At 37.1% G+C, this 17,251-nt stretch overlaps 1 protein-coding gene across 3 annotated transcripts in view; it reads right to left on the reverse strand.

The window, feature by feature from the left end:
* LOC133574882 (electrogenic sodium bicarbonate cotransporter 4-like) overlaps positions 1–12,138 on the reverse strand; it is a 39,143-nt gene extending 27,005 nt beyond the window's left edge. For all 3 annotated transcript variants that reach the window (XM_061927215.1, XM_061927218.1, XM_061927216.1), the window contains exons 1-4: positions 12,027–12,138; positions 11,400–11,455; positions 4,127–4,336; positions 15–144 (exon numbers count right to left, since the gene is read on the reverse strand). In XM_061927215.1, the coding sequence (XP_061783199.1) occupies positions 15–144; positions 4,127–4,336; positions 11,400–11,454 (395 nt within the window). In that variant the 5' untranslated portion in view covers position 11,455; positions 12,027–12,138. The remainder of the gene's footprint in view (positions 1–14; positions 145–4,126; positions 4,337–11,399; positions 11,456–12,026) is intronic.
* Between the last annotated feature and the right edge of the window lie 5,113 nt (positions 12,139–17,251).

A 17,251-nucleotide genomic window follows, 5' to 3' on the forward strand; every position in this document is an offset into this window, starting at 1 on the left:
AGAGGGAGGCGCACCTGGCCGACTCCTTCCACTCCAGCTCGCCGCCCTCCTGCTGCAGCGTGTCCATCTCCGTGAAGATGGTGGGCGTCGGCCCGCCGTCGTCCTCCGCCAGGATGTGACGCAATCTCTCGGCCGCCGGTGACACTGCAAGATGGCCGACACACAGGTGTCATGACTGTGTCTCCAATAGAACACTTGCATCAGTACACTCCAGTAAGTATACTGTGTACACTTAGTGCACTTAGTTCCTGAGGATTTGTTGATACTAATTCCTAATTGGATGGTCCAAGATGACCGTAATTATGTCACATTCCTTCAGGTGGCGCTGCAGATGTCATTAAAGACATTTGTGTACTTCAAAGACTACTGTAAGTGTAAGTGCACTCACTGAGACACTTGTGTACTTAAAAGAATACTGTAGATATAAGTTAAAGTTAAAGTACCAATGATAGTCACACACAAACTAGGTGTGGTGAAATTTGTCCTCTGTATTTGACCCATCACCCTTGTTCACCCCCTGGGAGGTGAGGGGAGCAGTGGGCAGCAGCGGTGCCGCGCCCGGGAATCATTTTTGGTGATTTAACCCCCAATTCCAACCCTTGATGCCCTAACTGAGACACTTGTGTACTTCAAAGACTACTGTAAGTATAAGTGCACTCACTGAGACACTTGTGGACTTAAAATACAACTGTAAGTATAAGTGCAAGTGCACTCACTGAGACACTTGTGGACTTAAAATACAACTGTAAGTATAAGTGCAAGTGCACTCACTGAGACACGTGTGTACTTAAAAGACTACTGTAAGTATAAGTGCAAGTGCACTAACTGAGATACTTGTGTACTTAAAAGACTACTGTAAGTATAAGTGCACTCACTGAGACACTTGTGTACTTAAGATAACACTGTGAGTATAAGTGCACTCACTGAGACACTTGTGTACTTAAGATAATACTGTGAGTATAAGTGCACTCACTGAGACACTTGTGTACTTAAAAGACTACTGTAAGTATACGTGCAAGTGCACTAACTAAGATACTTGTGTACTTAAAAGACTACTGTAAGTATAAGTGCACTCACTGAGACACTTGTGTACTTAAAAGACTACTGTAAGTATAAGTGCACTCACTGAGACACTTGTGTATTTTAAAGACTACTGTAAGTATAAGTGCAAGTGCACTAACTGATACACTTGTGTACTTAAAAGACTACTGTAAGTATAAGTGCAGGTACCTTGGAGTCCACATCTCTAATGACTTCTCCTGGACAGTCAACACCACATCAATCATCAAGAAGGCTCAGCAGCGGCTACACTTCCTTAGAGTCCTCGGGAAGTACAACCTGAAGCCTGACCTGCTGCTGACCTTCTACCGCTCGTCCATCGAGAGCCTGCTGACCTACTGTATTACGGTATGGTACGGCAGCTGCACTGCAGCAGACAGGGAGAGGCTGCAAAGAGTGGTCAAGACGGCTCAGAAGATCATCGGCCGCCCTCTCCCCTCTCTGACCGACATCTACACCTCCCGCTGCCTCAACAGAGCCAGTGCCATCATCAAGGACAGCACCCACCCTGGCTCTGACCTGTTCCACCTGCTGCCCTCTGGGAAGCGCTACAGGTGCATTAAAACCAAAACAAACAGGCTAAAGAACAGCTTCTTCCCCAGGGCCATAACCATCCTGAACGGACTGCCCCATTGTCCCTCATAACTGCCTTCTCTTTGGTGCAATAATCCATTCCACCAACCACCCTGTTTTTATTTTGTTTTTTCATGTATATATTCATTTCACACCATATTCATTGCACTTCTACATTTTTTATATTTTTATATATTTGCACATTGTTTTTTTTTGTTTTTTTGTTTTTTTCTAGCATGCACACATCGCACTGTATGGAATGGCCTCAATCTCGTTACCTTGCGTAATGACAATAAAGCTGATTCTGATTCTGAAGTGCACTAACTGAGACACTTGTGTACTTTAAAGACTACTGTAAGTATAAGTGCAAGTGCACTCACTGAGACACTTGTGTACTTAAAAGACTACTGTAAGTATAAGTGCACTCACTGAGACACTTGTGTACTTAAGATAATACTGTGAGTATAAGTGCACTCACTGAGACACTTGTGTACTTAAAAGACTACTGTAAGTATACGTGCAAGTGCACTAACTGAGATACTTGTGTACTTAAAAGACTACTGTAAGTATAAGTGCACTCACTGAGACACTTGTGTATTTTAAAGACTACTGTAAGTATAAGTGCAAGTGCACTAACTGAGACACTTGTGTACTTAAAAGACTACTGTAAGTAAAAGTGCAAGTGCACTAACTGAGACATTTGTGTACTTAAAATACTACTGTAAGTATAAGTGCAAGTGCACTAACTGAGATTCCTGTATACTTAAAAGACTACAGTAAGTATAAGTGCACTCATTGAGACACTTGTGTACTTAAAATACAACTGTAAGTATAAGTGCACTCACTGAGACACTTGTGTACTTAAAATACAACTGTAAGTATAAGTGCACTCACTGAGACACTTGTGTACTTATGATAATACTGTGAGTATAAGTGCACTCACTGAGACACTTGTGTACTTAAAAGACTACTGTAAGTATACGTGCAAGTGCACTAACTGAGATACTTGTGTACTTAAAAGACTACTGTAAGTATAAGTGCACTCACTGAGACACTTGTGTATTTTAAAGACTACTGTAAGTATAAGTGCAAGTGCACTAACTGAGACACTTGTGTACTTAAAATACAACTGTAAGTATAAGTGCACTCACTGAGACACTTGTGTATTTTAAAGACTACTGCAAGTATAAGTGCAAGTGCACTAACTGAGACACTTGTGTACTTAAAAGACTACTGTAAGTAAAAGTGCAAGTGCACTAACTGAGACATTTGTGTACTTAAAATACTACTGTAAGTATAAGTGCACTAACTGAGATACCTGTGTACTTAAAAGACTACAGTAAGTATAAGTGCACTCATTGAGACACTTGTGTACTTAAAATACAACTGTAAGTATAAGTGCACTCACTGAGACACTTGTGTACTTAAAATACAACTGTAAGTATAAGTGCACTCACTGAGACACTTGTGTACTTAAAAGACTACTGTAAGTGCTAGTGCACTCACTGAGACACTTGTGTACTTAAAAGACTACTGTAAGTATAAGTGCACTCACAGAGACAATTGTGTACTTCGAAGACTACTGTAAGTATAAGTGCACTCACTGAGCCACAGCAAACAATCAGGACCACAACAAGTTCATGACAACCCTCTGTGTCGCTGCAATACACCTCTGAGCCAGCAGAGGGCACAAGTCGGTGTGTAATTAGACTCAATCCAGCTTCATTAGCAAGGCAGCTCGGGGGCGTGTCCCGCCTAAAGCCCGCCCCCCTGCACACATGTCAATCACAAGTGTGGACTCATGCTTCAGCTGCCATCCAAAGAAAGACTGAAAGGGAACACATCCTCACCTAAGTGGCGGCCGCTAACATCAACAACTCTGCTGAGTCACTTCCTGGTTGTTACCTATTTGCTGAGTCACTTCCTGGTTGTTACCTATTTGCTGAGTCACTTCCTGGTTGTTACCTATTTGCCGAGTCACTTCCTGGTTGTTACCTATTCGGGAGCCAGCCAGCGTCCAACCAGAAGCCATGATGGCGTCTTTAGCTTGGTGGTGATGCCTCCGCTTGTCTTGTAGGAGTCTGCGTCTGAGCGGGCTGCTAGCACGCCATCAAGTTGTTGAGTTAGTGAAGTTTGGCCGACACACACGGCCGAGCCCTGGAGGACCCTCCTCCTCCTCCTCCTGCACGCGCACGTGCACATGCACGTGCACGCGCAGCACTAAACCGCCACAACAGCTCAAAAGAAGGACGTGCACACTCGTAATCAGCTTATGGCTTCAGACTTCACGGCCTCCATGTTGGCCTCATCACACGCTCGCACCGCAGGCCGCCGCCCACCTGACGACGACCGACATGGCGAGATTAGGAAAAAAGTGCAGGAATTCACCTCGTGACTCGGAACGGAATGTGCCGGGGGCCGCCAGCAGGGGGCGGAGACGCTACCGACCTGAGCCCGACTCCAGCTAACCCGAAGAGACAAAATGGCCGCCGACCTGAGAGATTGGCACGCGGCGGGAGCTCGGCGCAGCTTTCCTCGCCGTCGCGCTCGTCGCTGTACACTCCTCGGTGGGCGGGCTCGTGGTAACCGTGGTGATCGTAGTGCGATTGGCGGGAGCCGCGGTCGCTGTCGTGGTTGTAGGAGTGGTGGCGCCGTCTCTTCCGCCTGTGGGACACGGGGACGCCGATGTAGAAGGGCTGTACGTCTGCCAGGAACACAACACAATGTTCACTTCTTTTTACACTTGGATGACACAGTGTTAAAACATTGCCTGTACACATAATCATTTTTGGTGATTTAACCCCCAATTCCAACCCTTGATGCCCTAACTGAGACACTTGGGTACTTCAAAGACTACTGTAAGTATAAGTGCACTCACTGAGACACTTGTGGACTTAAAAGACTACTGTAAGTGTGAGCGCACTCACTGAGACACTTGTGTACTTAAAATACATCTGTAAGTGCAAGTGCACTAACTGAGACATGTGTGTACTTTAAAGACTACTGTAAGTATAAGTGCAAGTGCACTCACTGAGACATCTGTGTACTTAAAAGACTACTGTAAGTATAAGTGCACTCACTGAGACACTTGTGTACTTAAAATACTACTGTGAGTATAAGTGCACTCACTGAGACAATTGTGTACTTCAAAGACTACTGTAAGGATAAGTGCAAGTGCACTAACTGAGATACCTGTGTACTTAAAAGACTACTGTAAGTATAAGTGCACTCACTGAGACACTTGTGTACTTAACATACAACTGTAAGTATAAGTGCACTCACTGAGACACTTGTGTATTTTAAAGACTACTGTAAGTATAAGTGCAAGTGCACTAACTGAGACACTTGTGTACTTAAAAGACTACTGTAAGTATAAGTGCAAGTGCACTAACTGAGACACGTGTGTACTTTAAAGACTACTGTAAGTATAAGTGCAAGTGCACTCACTGAGACATTTGTGTACTTAAAAGACTACTGTAAGTATAAGTGCACTCACTGAGACACTTGTGTACTTAAAAGAATACTGTGAGTATAAGTGCACTCACTGAGACAATTGTGTACTTCAAAGACTACTGTAAGGATAAGTGCAAGTGCACTAACTGAGATACATGTGTACTTAAAAGACTACTGTAAGTATAAGTGCAAGTGCACTCACTGAGACACTTGTGTACTTAAACGACTACTGTAAGTATAAGTGCACTCACTGAGACACTTGTGTACTTAAAATAATACTGTGAGTATAAGTGCACTCACTGAGACAATTGTGTACTTCAAAGACTACTGTAAGTATAAGTGCAAGTGCACTAACTGAGACACTTGTGTACTTCAAAGACTACTGTAAGTATAAGTGCACTCACTGAGACACTTGTGTACTTAAAAGACTACTGTAAGTATAAGTGCACTCACTGAGACACTTGTGTATTTTAAAGACTACTATAAGTATAAGTGCAAGTGCACTAACTGAGACACTTATGTACTTAAAAGACTACTGTAAGTATAAGTGCAAGTGCACTCACTGAGACACTTGTGTACTTAAAAGACTACTGTAAGTATAAGTGCACTCACTGAGACACTTGTGTACTTAAAAGACTACTGTAAGTATAAGTGCACTCACTGAGACAATTGTGTACTTCAAAGACTACTGTAAGGATAAGTGCAAATGCACTAACTGAGATACCTGTGTACTTAAAAGACTACTGTAAGTATAAGTGCACTCACTGAGACACTTGTGTACTTAACATACAACTGTAAGTATAAGTGCACTCACTGAGACACTTGTGTATTTTAAAGACTACTGTAAGTATAAGTGCAAGTGCACTCACTGAGACACTTGTGTACTTAAAAGACTACTGTAAGTATAAGTGCACTCACTGAGACACTTGTGTACTTAAAATAATACTGTGAGTATAAGTGCACTCACTGAGACAATTGTGTACTTCAAAGACTCCAAAAATACTATTACAAAAAGTGGAATAAAAGATCAAATAGTTTATATTTTTCTTTAAAATAAAATCAATATTATGAATTATTGACCTATTCAAGGCTCCAATTATTTCACTACAAATATTCCACTTTGAAATATTTTTTTGGGGAAAATGTTGCATATTTTGTGTGTTTGCCTTAAAAAAAACTAAGTTTTCTGTGACAAAAAGGGCTTCTTTTTTTTTTTTAAACTCAATAAAACTTTTATTAAACAGATAGATCTGACGTGTACCTAAAAATGTAAAAAAAGAAAATAATGTATGACGTATTTTTACACTTTTACAAGTGGGGCCCTTTTGGATCCCTAAGAATTTTAGTGGGATTTTTTTTGCACTGTCATTGCTGAAAAAAATATAATGAATCAAAATCAATGTTGTTATGAATTATTGACCTATTCATGGCTACAATTATTTCACTACAAATATTCCACTTTGAAATATTTTTGGGGGGAAAATGTTGCATATTTTGTGTGTTTGCCTTGAAAAAAACTAAGTTTTCTGTGACAAAAAGGGCATTTTTTTTTTTTTAAACTCAATAAAACTTTTATTAAACAGATAGATCTGACGTGTACCTAAAAATGTAAAAAAAGAAAATAAAGTATGACGTATTTTTACACTTTTACAAGTGGGGCCCTTTTGGATCCCTAAGAATTTCAGTGGGATTTTTTTTGCACTGTCATTGCTGAAAAAAATATAATGAATCAAAATCAATGTTGTTATGAATTATTGACCTATTCAAGGCTACAATTATTTCACTACAAATATTCCACTTTGAAATATTTTTTGGGGAAAATATTGCATATTTTGTGTTTTTGCCTTAAAAAAAACTAAGTTTTCTGTGACAAAAAGGGCTTCTTTTTTTTTTTTAAACTCAATAAAACTTTTATAAATAGATAGATCTGACGTGTACCTAAAAATGTAAAAAAAAGAAAATAATGTATGACGTATTTTTACACTTTTACAAGTGGGGCCCTTTTGGATCCCTAAGAATTTCAGTGGGATTTTTTTTGCACTGTCATTGCTGAAAAAAATATAATGAATCAAAATCAATGTTGTTATGAATTATTGACCTATTCAAGGCTACAATTATTTCACTACAAATATTCCACTTTGAAATATTTTTTTGGGGAAAATGTTGCATATTTTGTGTGTTTGCCTTAAAAAAAACTAAGTTTTCTGTGACAAAAAGGGCATTTAAAAAAAAAAAAAACTCAATAAAACTTTTATAAATAGATAGATCTGACGTGTACCTAAAAATGTAAAAAAAGAAAATAATGTATGACGTATTTTTACACTTTTACAAGTGGGGCCTTTTTGGATCCCTAAGAATTTCAGTGGGATTTTTTTTGCACTGTCATTGCTGAAAAAAATATAATGAATCAAAATCAATGTTGTTATGAATTATTGACCTATTCAAGGCTACAATTATTTCACTACAAATATTCCACTTTGAAATATTTTTTGGGGGAAAATGTTGCATATTTTGTGTGTTTGCCTTAAAAAAAAAAGTTTTCTGTGACAAAAAGGGCTTTTTTTTTTTTTTTAAACTCAATAAAACTTTTATTAAACAGATAGATCTGACGTGTACCTAAAAATGTAAAAAAAGAAAATAATGTATGACGTATTTTTACACTTTTACAAGTGGGGCCTTTTTGGATCCCTAAGAATTTCAGTGGAATTTTTTTTGCACTGTCATTGCTGAAAAAAATATAATGAATCAAAATCAATGTTGTTATGAATTATTGACCTATTCAAGGCTACAATTATTTCACAACAAATATTCCACTTTGAAATATTTTTGGGGGAAAATGTTGCATATTTTGTGTGTTTGCCTTAAAAAAAATTAAGTTTTCTGTGACAAAAAGGGCATTTTTTTTTTTTTAAACTCAATAAAACTTTTATTAAACAGATAGATCTGACGTGTACCTAAAAATGTAAAAAAAGAAAATAATGTATGACGTATTTTTACACTTTTACAAGTGGGGCCCTTTTGGATCCCTAAGAATTTTAGTGGGATTTTTTTTGCACTGTCATTGCTGAAAAAAATATAATGAATCAAAATCAATGTTGTTATGAATTATTGACCTATTCAAGGCTACAATTATTTCACTACAAATATTCCACTTTGAAATATTTTTTTGGGGAAAATGTTGCATATTTTGTGTGTTTGCCTTAAAAAAAACTAAGTTTTCTGTGACAAAAAGGGCTTTTTTTTTTTTTAAACTCAATAAAACTTTTATTAAATAGATAGATCTGACGTGTACCTAAAAATGTAAAAAAAGAAAATAATGTATGACGTATTTTTACACTTTTACAAGTGGGGCCCTTTTGGATCCCTAAGAATTTCAGTGGGATTTTTTTTGCACTGTCATTGCTGAAAAAAATATAATGAATCAAAATCAATGTTGTTATGAATTATTGACCTATTCAAGGCTACAATTATTTCACTACAAATATTCCACTTTGAAATATTTTTTGGGGAAAATATTGCATATTTTGTGTTTTTGCCTTAAAAAAAACTAAGTTTTCTGTGACAAAAAGGGCTTTTTTTTTTTTTTTAAACTCAATAAAACTTTTATTAAACAGATAGATCTGACGTGTACCTAAAAATGTAAAAAAAAGAAAATAATGTATGACGTATTTTTACACTTTTACAAGTGGGGCCCTTTTGGATCCCTAAGAATTTCAGTGGGATTTTTTTTGCACTGTCATTGCTGAAAAAAATATAATGAATCAAAATCAATGTTGTTATGAATTATTGACCTATTCAAGGCTACAATTATTTCACTACAAATATTCCACTTTGAAATTTTTGGGGGGGGAAAATGTTGCATATTTTGTGTTTTTGCCTTAAAAAAAACTAAGTTTTCTGTGACAAAAAGGGCTTTTTTTTTTTTTTTTTAACTCAACAAAACTTTTATTAAACAGATAGATCTGACGTGTACCTAAAAATGTAAAAAAAAGAAAATAATGTATGACGTATTTTTACACTTTTTACAAGTGGGGCCCTTTTGGATCCCTGAGAATTTCAGTGGGATTTTTTTTGCACTGTCATTGCTGAAAAAAATATAATGAATCCAAATCAATGTTGTTATGAATTATTGACCTATTCAAGGCTACAATTATTTCACTACAAATATTCCACTTTGAAATATTTTTGGGGGGGAAATGTTGCATATTTTGTGTTTTTGCCTTAAAAAAACTAAGTTTTCTGTGACAAAAAGGGCATTTTTTATTTTTTTTTAACTCAACAAAACTTTTATTAAACAGATAGATCTGACGTGTACCTAAAAATGTAAAAAAAGAAAATAATGTATGACGTATTTTTACACTTTTACAAGTGGGGCCCTTTTGGATCCCTAAGAATTTCAGTGGGATTTGTTTTGCACTGTCATTGCTGAAAAAAATATAATGAATCAAAATCAATGTTGTTATGAATTATTGACCTATTCAAGGCTACAATTATTTCACAACAAATATTCCACTTTGAAATATTTTTTGGGAGAAAATGTTGCATATTTTGTGTGTTTGCCTTAAAAAAAACTAAGTTTTCTGTGACAAAAAGGGCTTTTTTTTTTTAACTCAATAAAACTTTTATTAAACAGATGGATCTGACGTGTACCTAAAAATGTAAAAAAAGAAAATAATGTATGACGTATTTCTACACTTTTACAAGTGGGGCCCTTTTGGATCCCTAAGAATTTCAGTGGGATTTTTTTTGCACTGTCATTGCTGAAAAAAATATAATGAATCAAAATCAATGTTGTTATGAATTATTGACCTATTCAATCAATCAATCAATCAATGTTTATTTATATAGCCCTAAATCACAAGTGTCTCAAAGGGCTGCACAAGCCACAACGACATCCTCGGTATAGCCCACATAAGGGCAAGGAAAAACTCAAGGCTCCAATTATTTCACAACAAATATTCCACTTTGAAATATTTTTTTGGGGAAAATGTTGCATATTTTGTGTGGTTGCCTTAAAAAAACCTAAGTTTTCTGTAACAAAAAGGGCATTTTTTTTTTTTTTAAACTCAATAAAACTTTTATTAAACAGATAGATCTGACGTGTACCTAAAAATGTAAAGAAAAAAGAAAATAATGTATGACGTATTTTTACACTTTTACAAGTGGGGCCCTTTTGGATCCCTGAGAATTTCAGTGGGATTTTTTTTGCACTGTCATTGCTGAAAAAAAATATAACGAATCAAAATCAATGTTGTTATGAATTATTGACCTATTCAAGGCTACAATTATTTCACTACAAATATTCCACTTTGAAATATTTTTTGGGGAAAATATTGCATATTTTGTGTTTTTGCCTTAAAAAAAACAAAGTTTTCAATGACAAAAAGGGCATAAAACAATAAAAGAAAACTCAATAAAACTTTTATTAAACAGATAGATCTGACATTTATCTAAAAATGTAAAAAAAGAAAATAATGCATGACATATTTGAACACTTTTACAAGCGGGGCCCTTTTGGATCCCTGAGAATTTGAGTGGGATTTTTTTTTGCACTGTCATTGCTGACAAATATTCCACTTTGAAATATTTTTTGGGGAAAATATTGCATATTAAAAAAACAACAACGTTTTCTATGATAAAAAGGGCATAAAACAATTTTTAAAAAACCTCAACAAAACTTTTATTAAACAGATAGATCTGACGTTTGTCTAGAAATGTAAAAAAAGAAAATAATGTATGACATATTTTAATACAAGTGGAGCCCTTTTGGATCTCTGAGAATTTCAGTGGGATTTTTTTTTTTGCACTGTCATTGTCAATTCTATATGTCTAAAACTCAATAAACAAATGTTTAAAAAAAATAAAAATTAATCATTCTAAATGTTGTATTGGTTTAAAAATATCTAAATGGCCCCGCATGCTTTGATTTTTCCGTGTGCGGCCCCCAGTGGAAACAGTTCGGACGGCCCTGCTGTACACTTTAATGAAGGCCACAGTTTGACCCAGGAACTGACTATCGACATGATTTCCTATGTCAGGGGTTATCCAATACAGCTTGTTTTTTATTGCACCGCCGCATACTAAAATAGACAAATTCATATGTATTTATTCATGTTAACTATCAATTAATTTTTTTTGTATGAAGTGTTCTGTAAAATTACATTTCAACAATAAAACTGATAATATAAACATTATTTGTGTCTTTTTTGTACATATATGGCCTAGTATTTAGTCTCCAACATGAAAAATCAAACAAACAAGTGAGTGAGGTTCTCCTGATTGATTGATTGACAGGTGTGTGTGTGTCGCCTCACCGTCCTCCTCGTCGTCATAGCGACGCTGAGCTCGGCTCCTGGCGTGCTGGTCCATCCTGAAAGTCACAACAAGCCTCATTAGACGCAGGACCTGGACACATGTGACGGGACGCAGGACAACGCCGTGGAAACGCCCCCCTTACCCCAACGCCCCCCCCTCCATCCAGTGAAAATACACCCAAACAAAGGTAATTTATCAATAAAGTGTGCCAAACTCTAGAGACGCCACTCTGAAGTCATGTCACGTCAACATGGCCGCCCGATGGGAGACTTTCTGTGCGGTCGCCATGGCGCTGACTCTCAACAACGTGAACATGGGAGGGGGAAGGGGGTTGTTGCAGGCTGATCAATAGGTGTCATTGGCGATCGCTAACGAGTTCCTGAAGCCTGATCAGTGACTGTGAAGGTCACACACACGTTTCCATCACTCGCGGGGACTTCCTGCGGCGTTACTTTCCATGCAAAGACGTGGTCAACACGCCGCTAAGATGGCAGGAAGAAGTATTACCACATCCTTTGCAGTACAGCAGAAGTGAGGCCTTTGTAACCATGGCAACGCAACACCTCTGTGACCGCTGCGCCCGCTTCCACACGTGCATGTTCCAACAAGAAGTGAAAAGTTCTTACCTGAACGAGAAGAAGAAATAGGAGCGCAGAACCAACAGTCAGTGCGTCGTGTGCATGTGCTGAGTTGCCAACAAACGAAGTGAGAACTCTCACACACACACACGGACTCAATGCTGCTGCTGTGTGTGTGTGTGTGTGTGTGTGTGTGTGTGTGTGTGTGTGTGTGTGTGTGTGTGTGTGTGTGTGTTACCTGAGGGCATCCATCGACATCCATGTTCTATTTCCAGGCTGGCTGATGTTTCCATGTGTGATAGTTAGCCAGTGAAACACAGCAGGATGACATCAACCTTCATACAAGACCTTCATTACAACACATGAATAATAACATTATAATCAACAATAATAACAACATTATAATCAACAATAATAACGTAATTATAACCAACAATAATAACATTATAATCAACAATAACAACAACATTATAATCAACAATAATAATAATATTATAATCAACAATAATAACATTATAATCAACAATAACAACATCATTATAATCAACAATAATAATAATATTATAATCAACAATAATAATAATATTATAATCAACAATAATAATAACCTTAGAATCAACAATAATAACATTAGAATCAACAATAACAATACAATTATAATCAACAATAATAATAACATTATAATCAACAATAATAACATTATAATCAACAATAATAATATTATAATCAACAATAACAACAATATAATCAACCATAATAATATTATAATTAACAATAATAACATAATCAACAACATTATAATCAACAATAATAACATAATCAACAATAATATTATAATGAACAATAATAATATATAATCAACAATAACATTATAATCAACAATAATAATATTATAATAAACAATAACATTATAATCAGCAATAATATTTTAACCAACAATAATAATATTATAATCAACAATAATAACATAATCAACAATAACAATACAATTATAATCAACAATATTAACATTATAATCAACAATAATAATAACATTATAATCAACAATAATAACATTATAATAAACAATATTAACAACATAATCAACAATAATACCATTATACTTAACAATTATAATAAAATTATAATCAACAATAATAATATAATTAACAACAATACTAATAACATTATAATCAACAACAAAAATAACATTAAAAGCAACAATAATAACATTATAATCAACAATAATAATAAGAAGATAATAATCAGCAATATTATTATAATCAACAATATTAATAACATTATAATCAACAATAATAATATTATAATCAACAACAATAATAAAATTATAATCAACAATAATAATATTATAATCAACAATAACATTATAATCAACAATAATATTTTAACCAACAATAATAATATTATAATCAACAATAATAACATAATCAACAATAATAATACAATTATAATCAACAATATTAACATTATAATCAACAATAATAACATTATAATAAACAATATTAACAACATAATCAACAATAATACCATTATAATTAACAATTATAATAAAATTATAATCAACAATAATAATATTATAATTAACAACAATACTAATAACATTATAATCAACAACACAAATAACATTATAAGCAACAATGATAACATTATAATCAACAATGGGGCGGTATAGCTTGGTTGGTAGAGCGGCCGTGCCAGCAACTTGAGGGTTGCAGGTTCAATCCCCGCTTCCGCCATCCTAGTCACTGCCGTTGTGTCCTTGGACAAGACACTTTACCCACCTGCTCCCAGTGCCACCCACACTGGTTTAAATGTAACTTAGATATTGGGTTTCGCAATGTAAAGCGCTTTGAGTCATTTGAGAAAACGCGCTATATAAATGTAATTCACTTCACTTCACTTCAATAATAATAACAAGATAATAATCAACAATAATATTATAATCAACAATATTAATAACATTATAATCAACAATAATAATATTATAATCAACAACAATAATACAATTATAATCAACAATAATTATATTATAATCAACAATAACATTATAATCAACAATAATAATAACAACATTATAATATTCCTTCTAGTGTCAAATGTACAAAACCCAAAAGCAGTGAAGTTGTCACGTTGTGTAAATGGTAAATAAAAACAGAATACAATGATTTGCCAATCATTGTACATCAAATCTACATCAAATCCGCAGCCTCCGTAGTAACACTTCCAGGTTCTGTAACAGCTTCTTCCCTCAGACCGTAAGACTCTTGAACGCATCAAAATAATCCCCTCAATTCCCCCCTAAAACGGATTAACAGGCTGAAATATAAAGACAATACAACATACATCCATAAATGTAGATGCATATGCAAAAGTGCAATATATTTATCTGTACAGTAATCTATTTATTTATATCTGCATCTTCTTGCTTTTTTATCCTGCACTACAACGAACTAATGCAACGAAAGTTCATTCTTATCTGTACTGTAAAGTTTACATTTGAATGACAATAAAAGGAAGTCTAAGTCTAAGTCCTTTTCAACTTATATTCAATTGAATAGACTGCAAAGACAAGATATTTCATGTTCACACTGAGAAACTTTGCTATTTTTTGCAAATATTAGCTCATTTGGAATTTGATGCGTGCAACATGTTTCAAAAAAGCTGGCACAAGTGGCAAAAAAGACTGAGAAAGTTGAGGAATGCTCATCAAACACTTATTTGGAACATCCCACAGGTGAACAGGCTAATTGGGAACAGGTGGGTGCCATGATTGGGTATAAAAGCAGCTTCCATGAAATGCTCAGTCATTCACAAACAAGGATGGGGCGATGGTCACCACTTTGTCAACAAATGCCTGAGCAAATTGGTTAAAAACAACATTTCTCAACCAGCTATTGCAAGGAATTTAGGGATTTCACCATCTACGCTCTGTAATATCATCAAAAGGCATACTTGCCAACCCTCCCGGATTTTCCGGGAGACTCCCGAAATTCAGCGCCTCTCCCGAAAACCTCCCGGGACAAATTTTGTCCCGAAAATCTCCCGAAATTCAGGCGGAGCTGGAGGCCACGCCCCCTCCAGCTCCATGCGGACCTGAGTCCGCTTTCCCACGATATAAACAGTGTGCCTGTCCAATCACATTATAACTGTAGAATGATGGAGGGCGAGTTCTTGGTTTCTTATGTGGGTTTATTGTTAGGCAGTTTCATTAACGTCCTCCCAGCGCGGTAACAACACACAAACGTAAAGCAATGTTGTGACACTCTTAAACAGGACAATACTGCCACCTATAACATCAATAACATATACGGCTTTTAGAGAGTGCAGTGCACAACTGCGCACACAACAAGGAGACGAAGCAGAAGAACGAGGAAGATACAGCCATGGCGACGCCGACGACAAGTAAGATGAAGAAATACGCTTTGTTGCACCTTTCCTGCCTGAGTCCGGCGATTAGTTGCAAATCTTGCTTTATTGATTGCTTGCACACAGCCAATCCAACACAAAACAAACTAGTCCCGCCCGCACTCACGCTACCGCTCCCTCTCTTCTCTCGCCCACACACTCACTGACCTCACTCACCTCACATGCTCACCTATTAAAGGGCCACACACACACATACGCTACTCTCATAACAGCTTGTAAATTCCAAGCCGCAGCTGCGATTGGACCTGGATAGCCTCCAGGAAGAAGTAGTGGACTACCAAGTGCTTGGCACTGAAGATCTTCCTCAGAAAGCAAATATTGACCGGTTTTGGGCCATGCTAGGGAGAGATGGAAGATTCCAGACTCTAATGCATTTGATGAAAGCACTTTTGTGCGTGCCACACATCAATGCATCATCAGAGAGGGTGTTCAGCATGGTTAGAAAAATAGTGACAGAGAATAGAACAAGGATGGACAATTCAACCTTTAACTCAACAATGAGTAGATGAGTGTTATGTGTGTGTATATGTGTAAATAAATGAACACTGAAATTCAAGTATTTATTTTATTTATATATACATATACATATAATAAAACATATATATATATATATATATATATATATATATATATATATATATATATAGCTAGAATTCACTGAAAGTCAAGCATTTCTTATATATATATATATATATATATATATATATATATATATATATATATATATATATATATATATATATATATATATCCATCCATCTTCTTCCGCTTATCCGAGGTCGGGTCGCGGGGGCAGCAGCTTAAGCAGGGAAGCCCAGACTTCCCTCTCCCCAGCCACTTCGTCCAGCTCCTCCCGGGGGATCCCGAGGCGTTCCCAGGCCAGCCGGGAGAGATAGTCTTCCCAGCGTGTCCTGGGTCTTTCCCGTGGCCTCCTACCGGTCGGACGTGCCCGAAACACCTTCCTAGGGAGGCGTTCGGGTGGCATCCTGACCAGATGCCCGAACCACCTCATCTGGCTCCTCTCGATGTGGAGGAGCAGCGGCTTTACTTTGAGCTCCCCCCGAATGACAGAGCTTCTCACCCTATCTCTAAGGGAGAGCCCCGCCACTCGGCGGAGGAAACTCATTTCGGCCGCTTGTACCCGTGATCTTGTCCTTTCGGTCATGACCCAAAGCTCATGACCATAGGTGAGGATGGGAACGTAGATCGACCGGTAAATCGAGAGCTTTGCCTTCCGGCTCAGCTCCTTCTTCACCACAACGGATCGATACAGCGTCCGCATTACTGAAGACGCCGCACCGATCCGCCTGTCGATCTCACGATCCACTCTTCCCCCACTCGTGAACAAGACTCCGAGGTACTTGAACTCCTCCACTTGGGGCAAGATCTCCTCCCCAACCCGGAGATGGCACTCCACCCTTTTCCGGGAGAGAACCATGGACTCGGACTTGGAGGTGCTGATTCTCATCCCAGTCGCTTCACACTCGGCTGCGAATCGATCCAGTGAGAGCTGAAGATCTTGGCCGGTGGAAGCCATCAGGACCACATCATCTGCAAATAGCAGAGACCTAATCCTGCAGCCACCAAACCAGATCCCCTCAACGCCGTGACTGCGCCTAGAAATTCTGTCCATAAAGGTTATGAACAGAATCGGTGACAAAGGGCAGCCTTGGCGGAGTCCAACCCTCACTGGAAACGTGTCCGACTTACTGCCGGCAATGCGGACCAAGCTCTGACACTGATCATACAGGGAGCGGACTGCCACAATAAGACAGTCTGATACCCCATACTCTCTGAGCACTCCCCACAGGACTTCCCGAGGGACACGGTCGAATGCCTTCTCCAAG

The sequence above is a fragment of the Nerophis lumbriciformis genome, linkage group LG32 (assembly GCF_033978685.3).
Source record: "Nerophis lumbriciformis linkage group LG32, RoL_Nlum_v2.1, whole genome shotgun sequence".
In the NCBI taxonomy this organism is placed as follows: Eukaryota; Metazoa; Chordata; class Actinopteri; order Syngnathiformes; family Syngnathidae; genus Nerophis; species Nerophis lumbriciformis.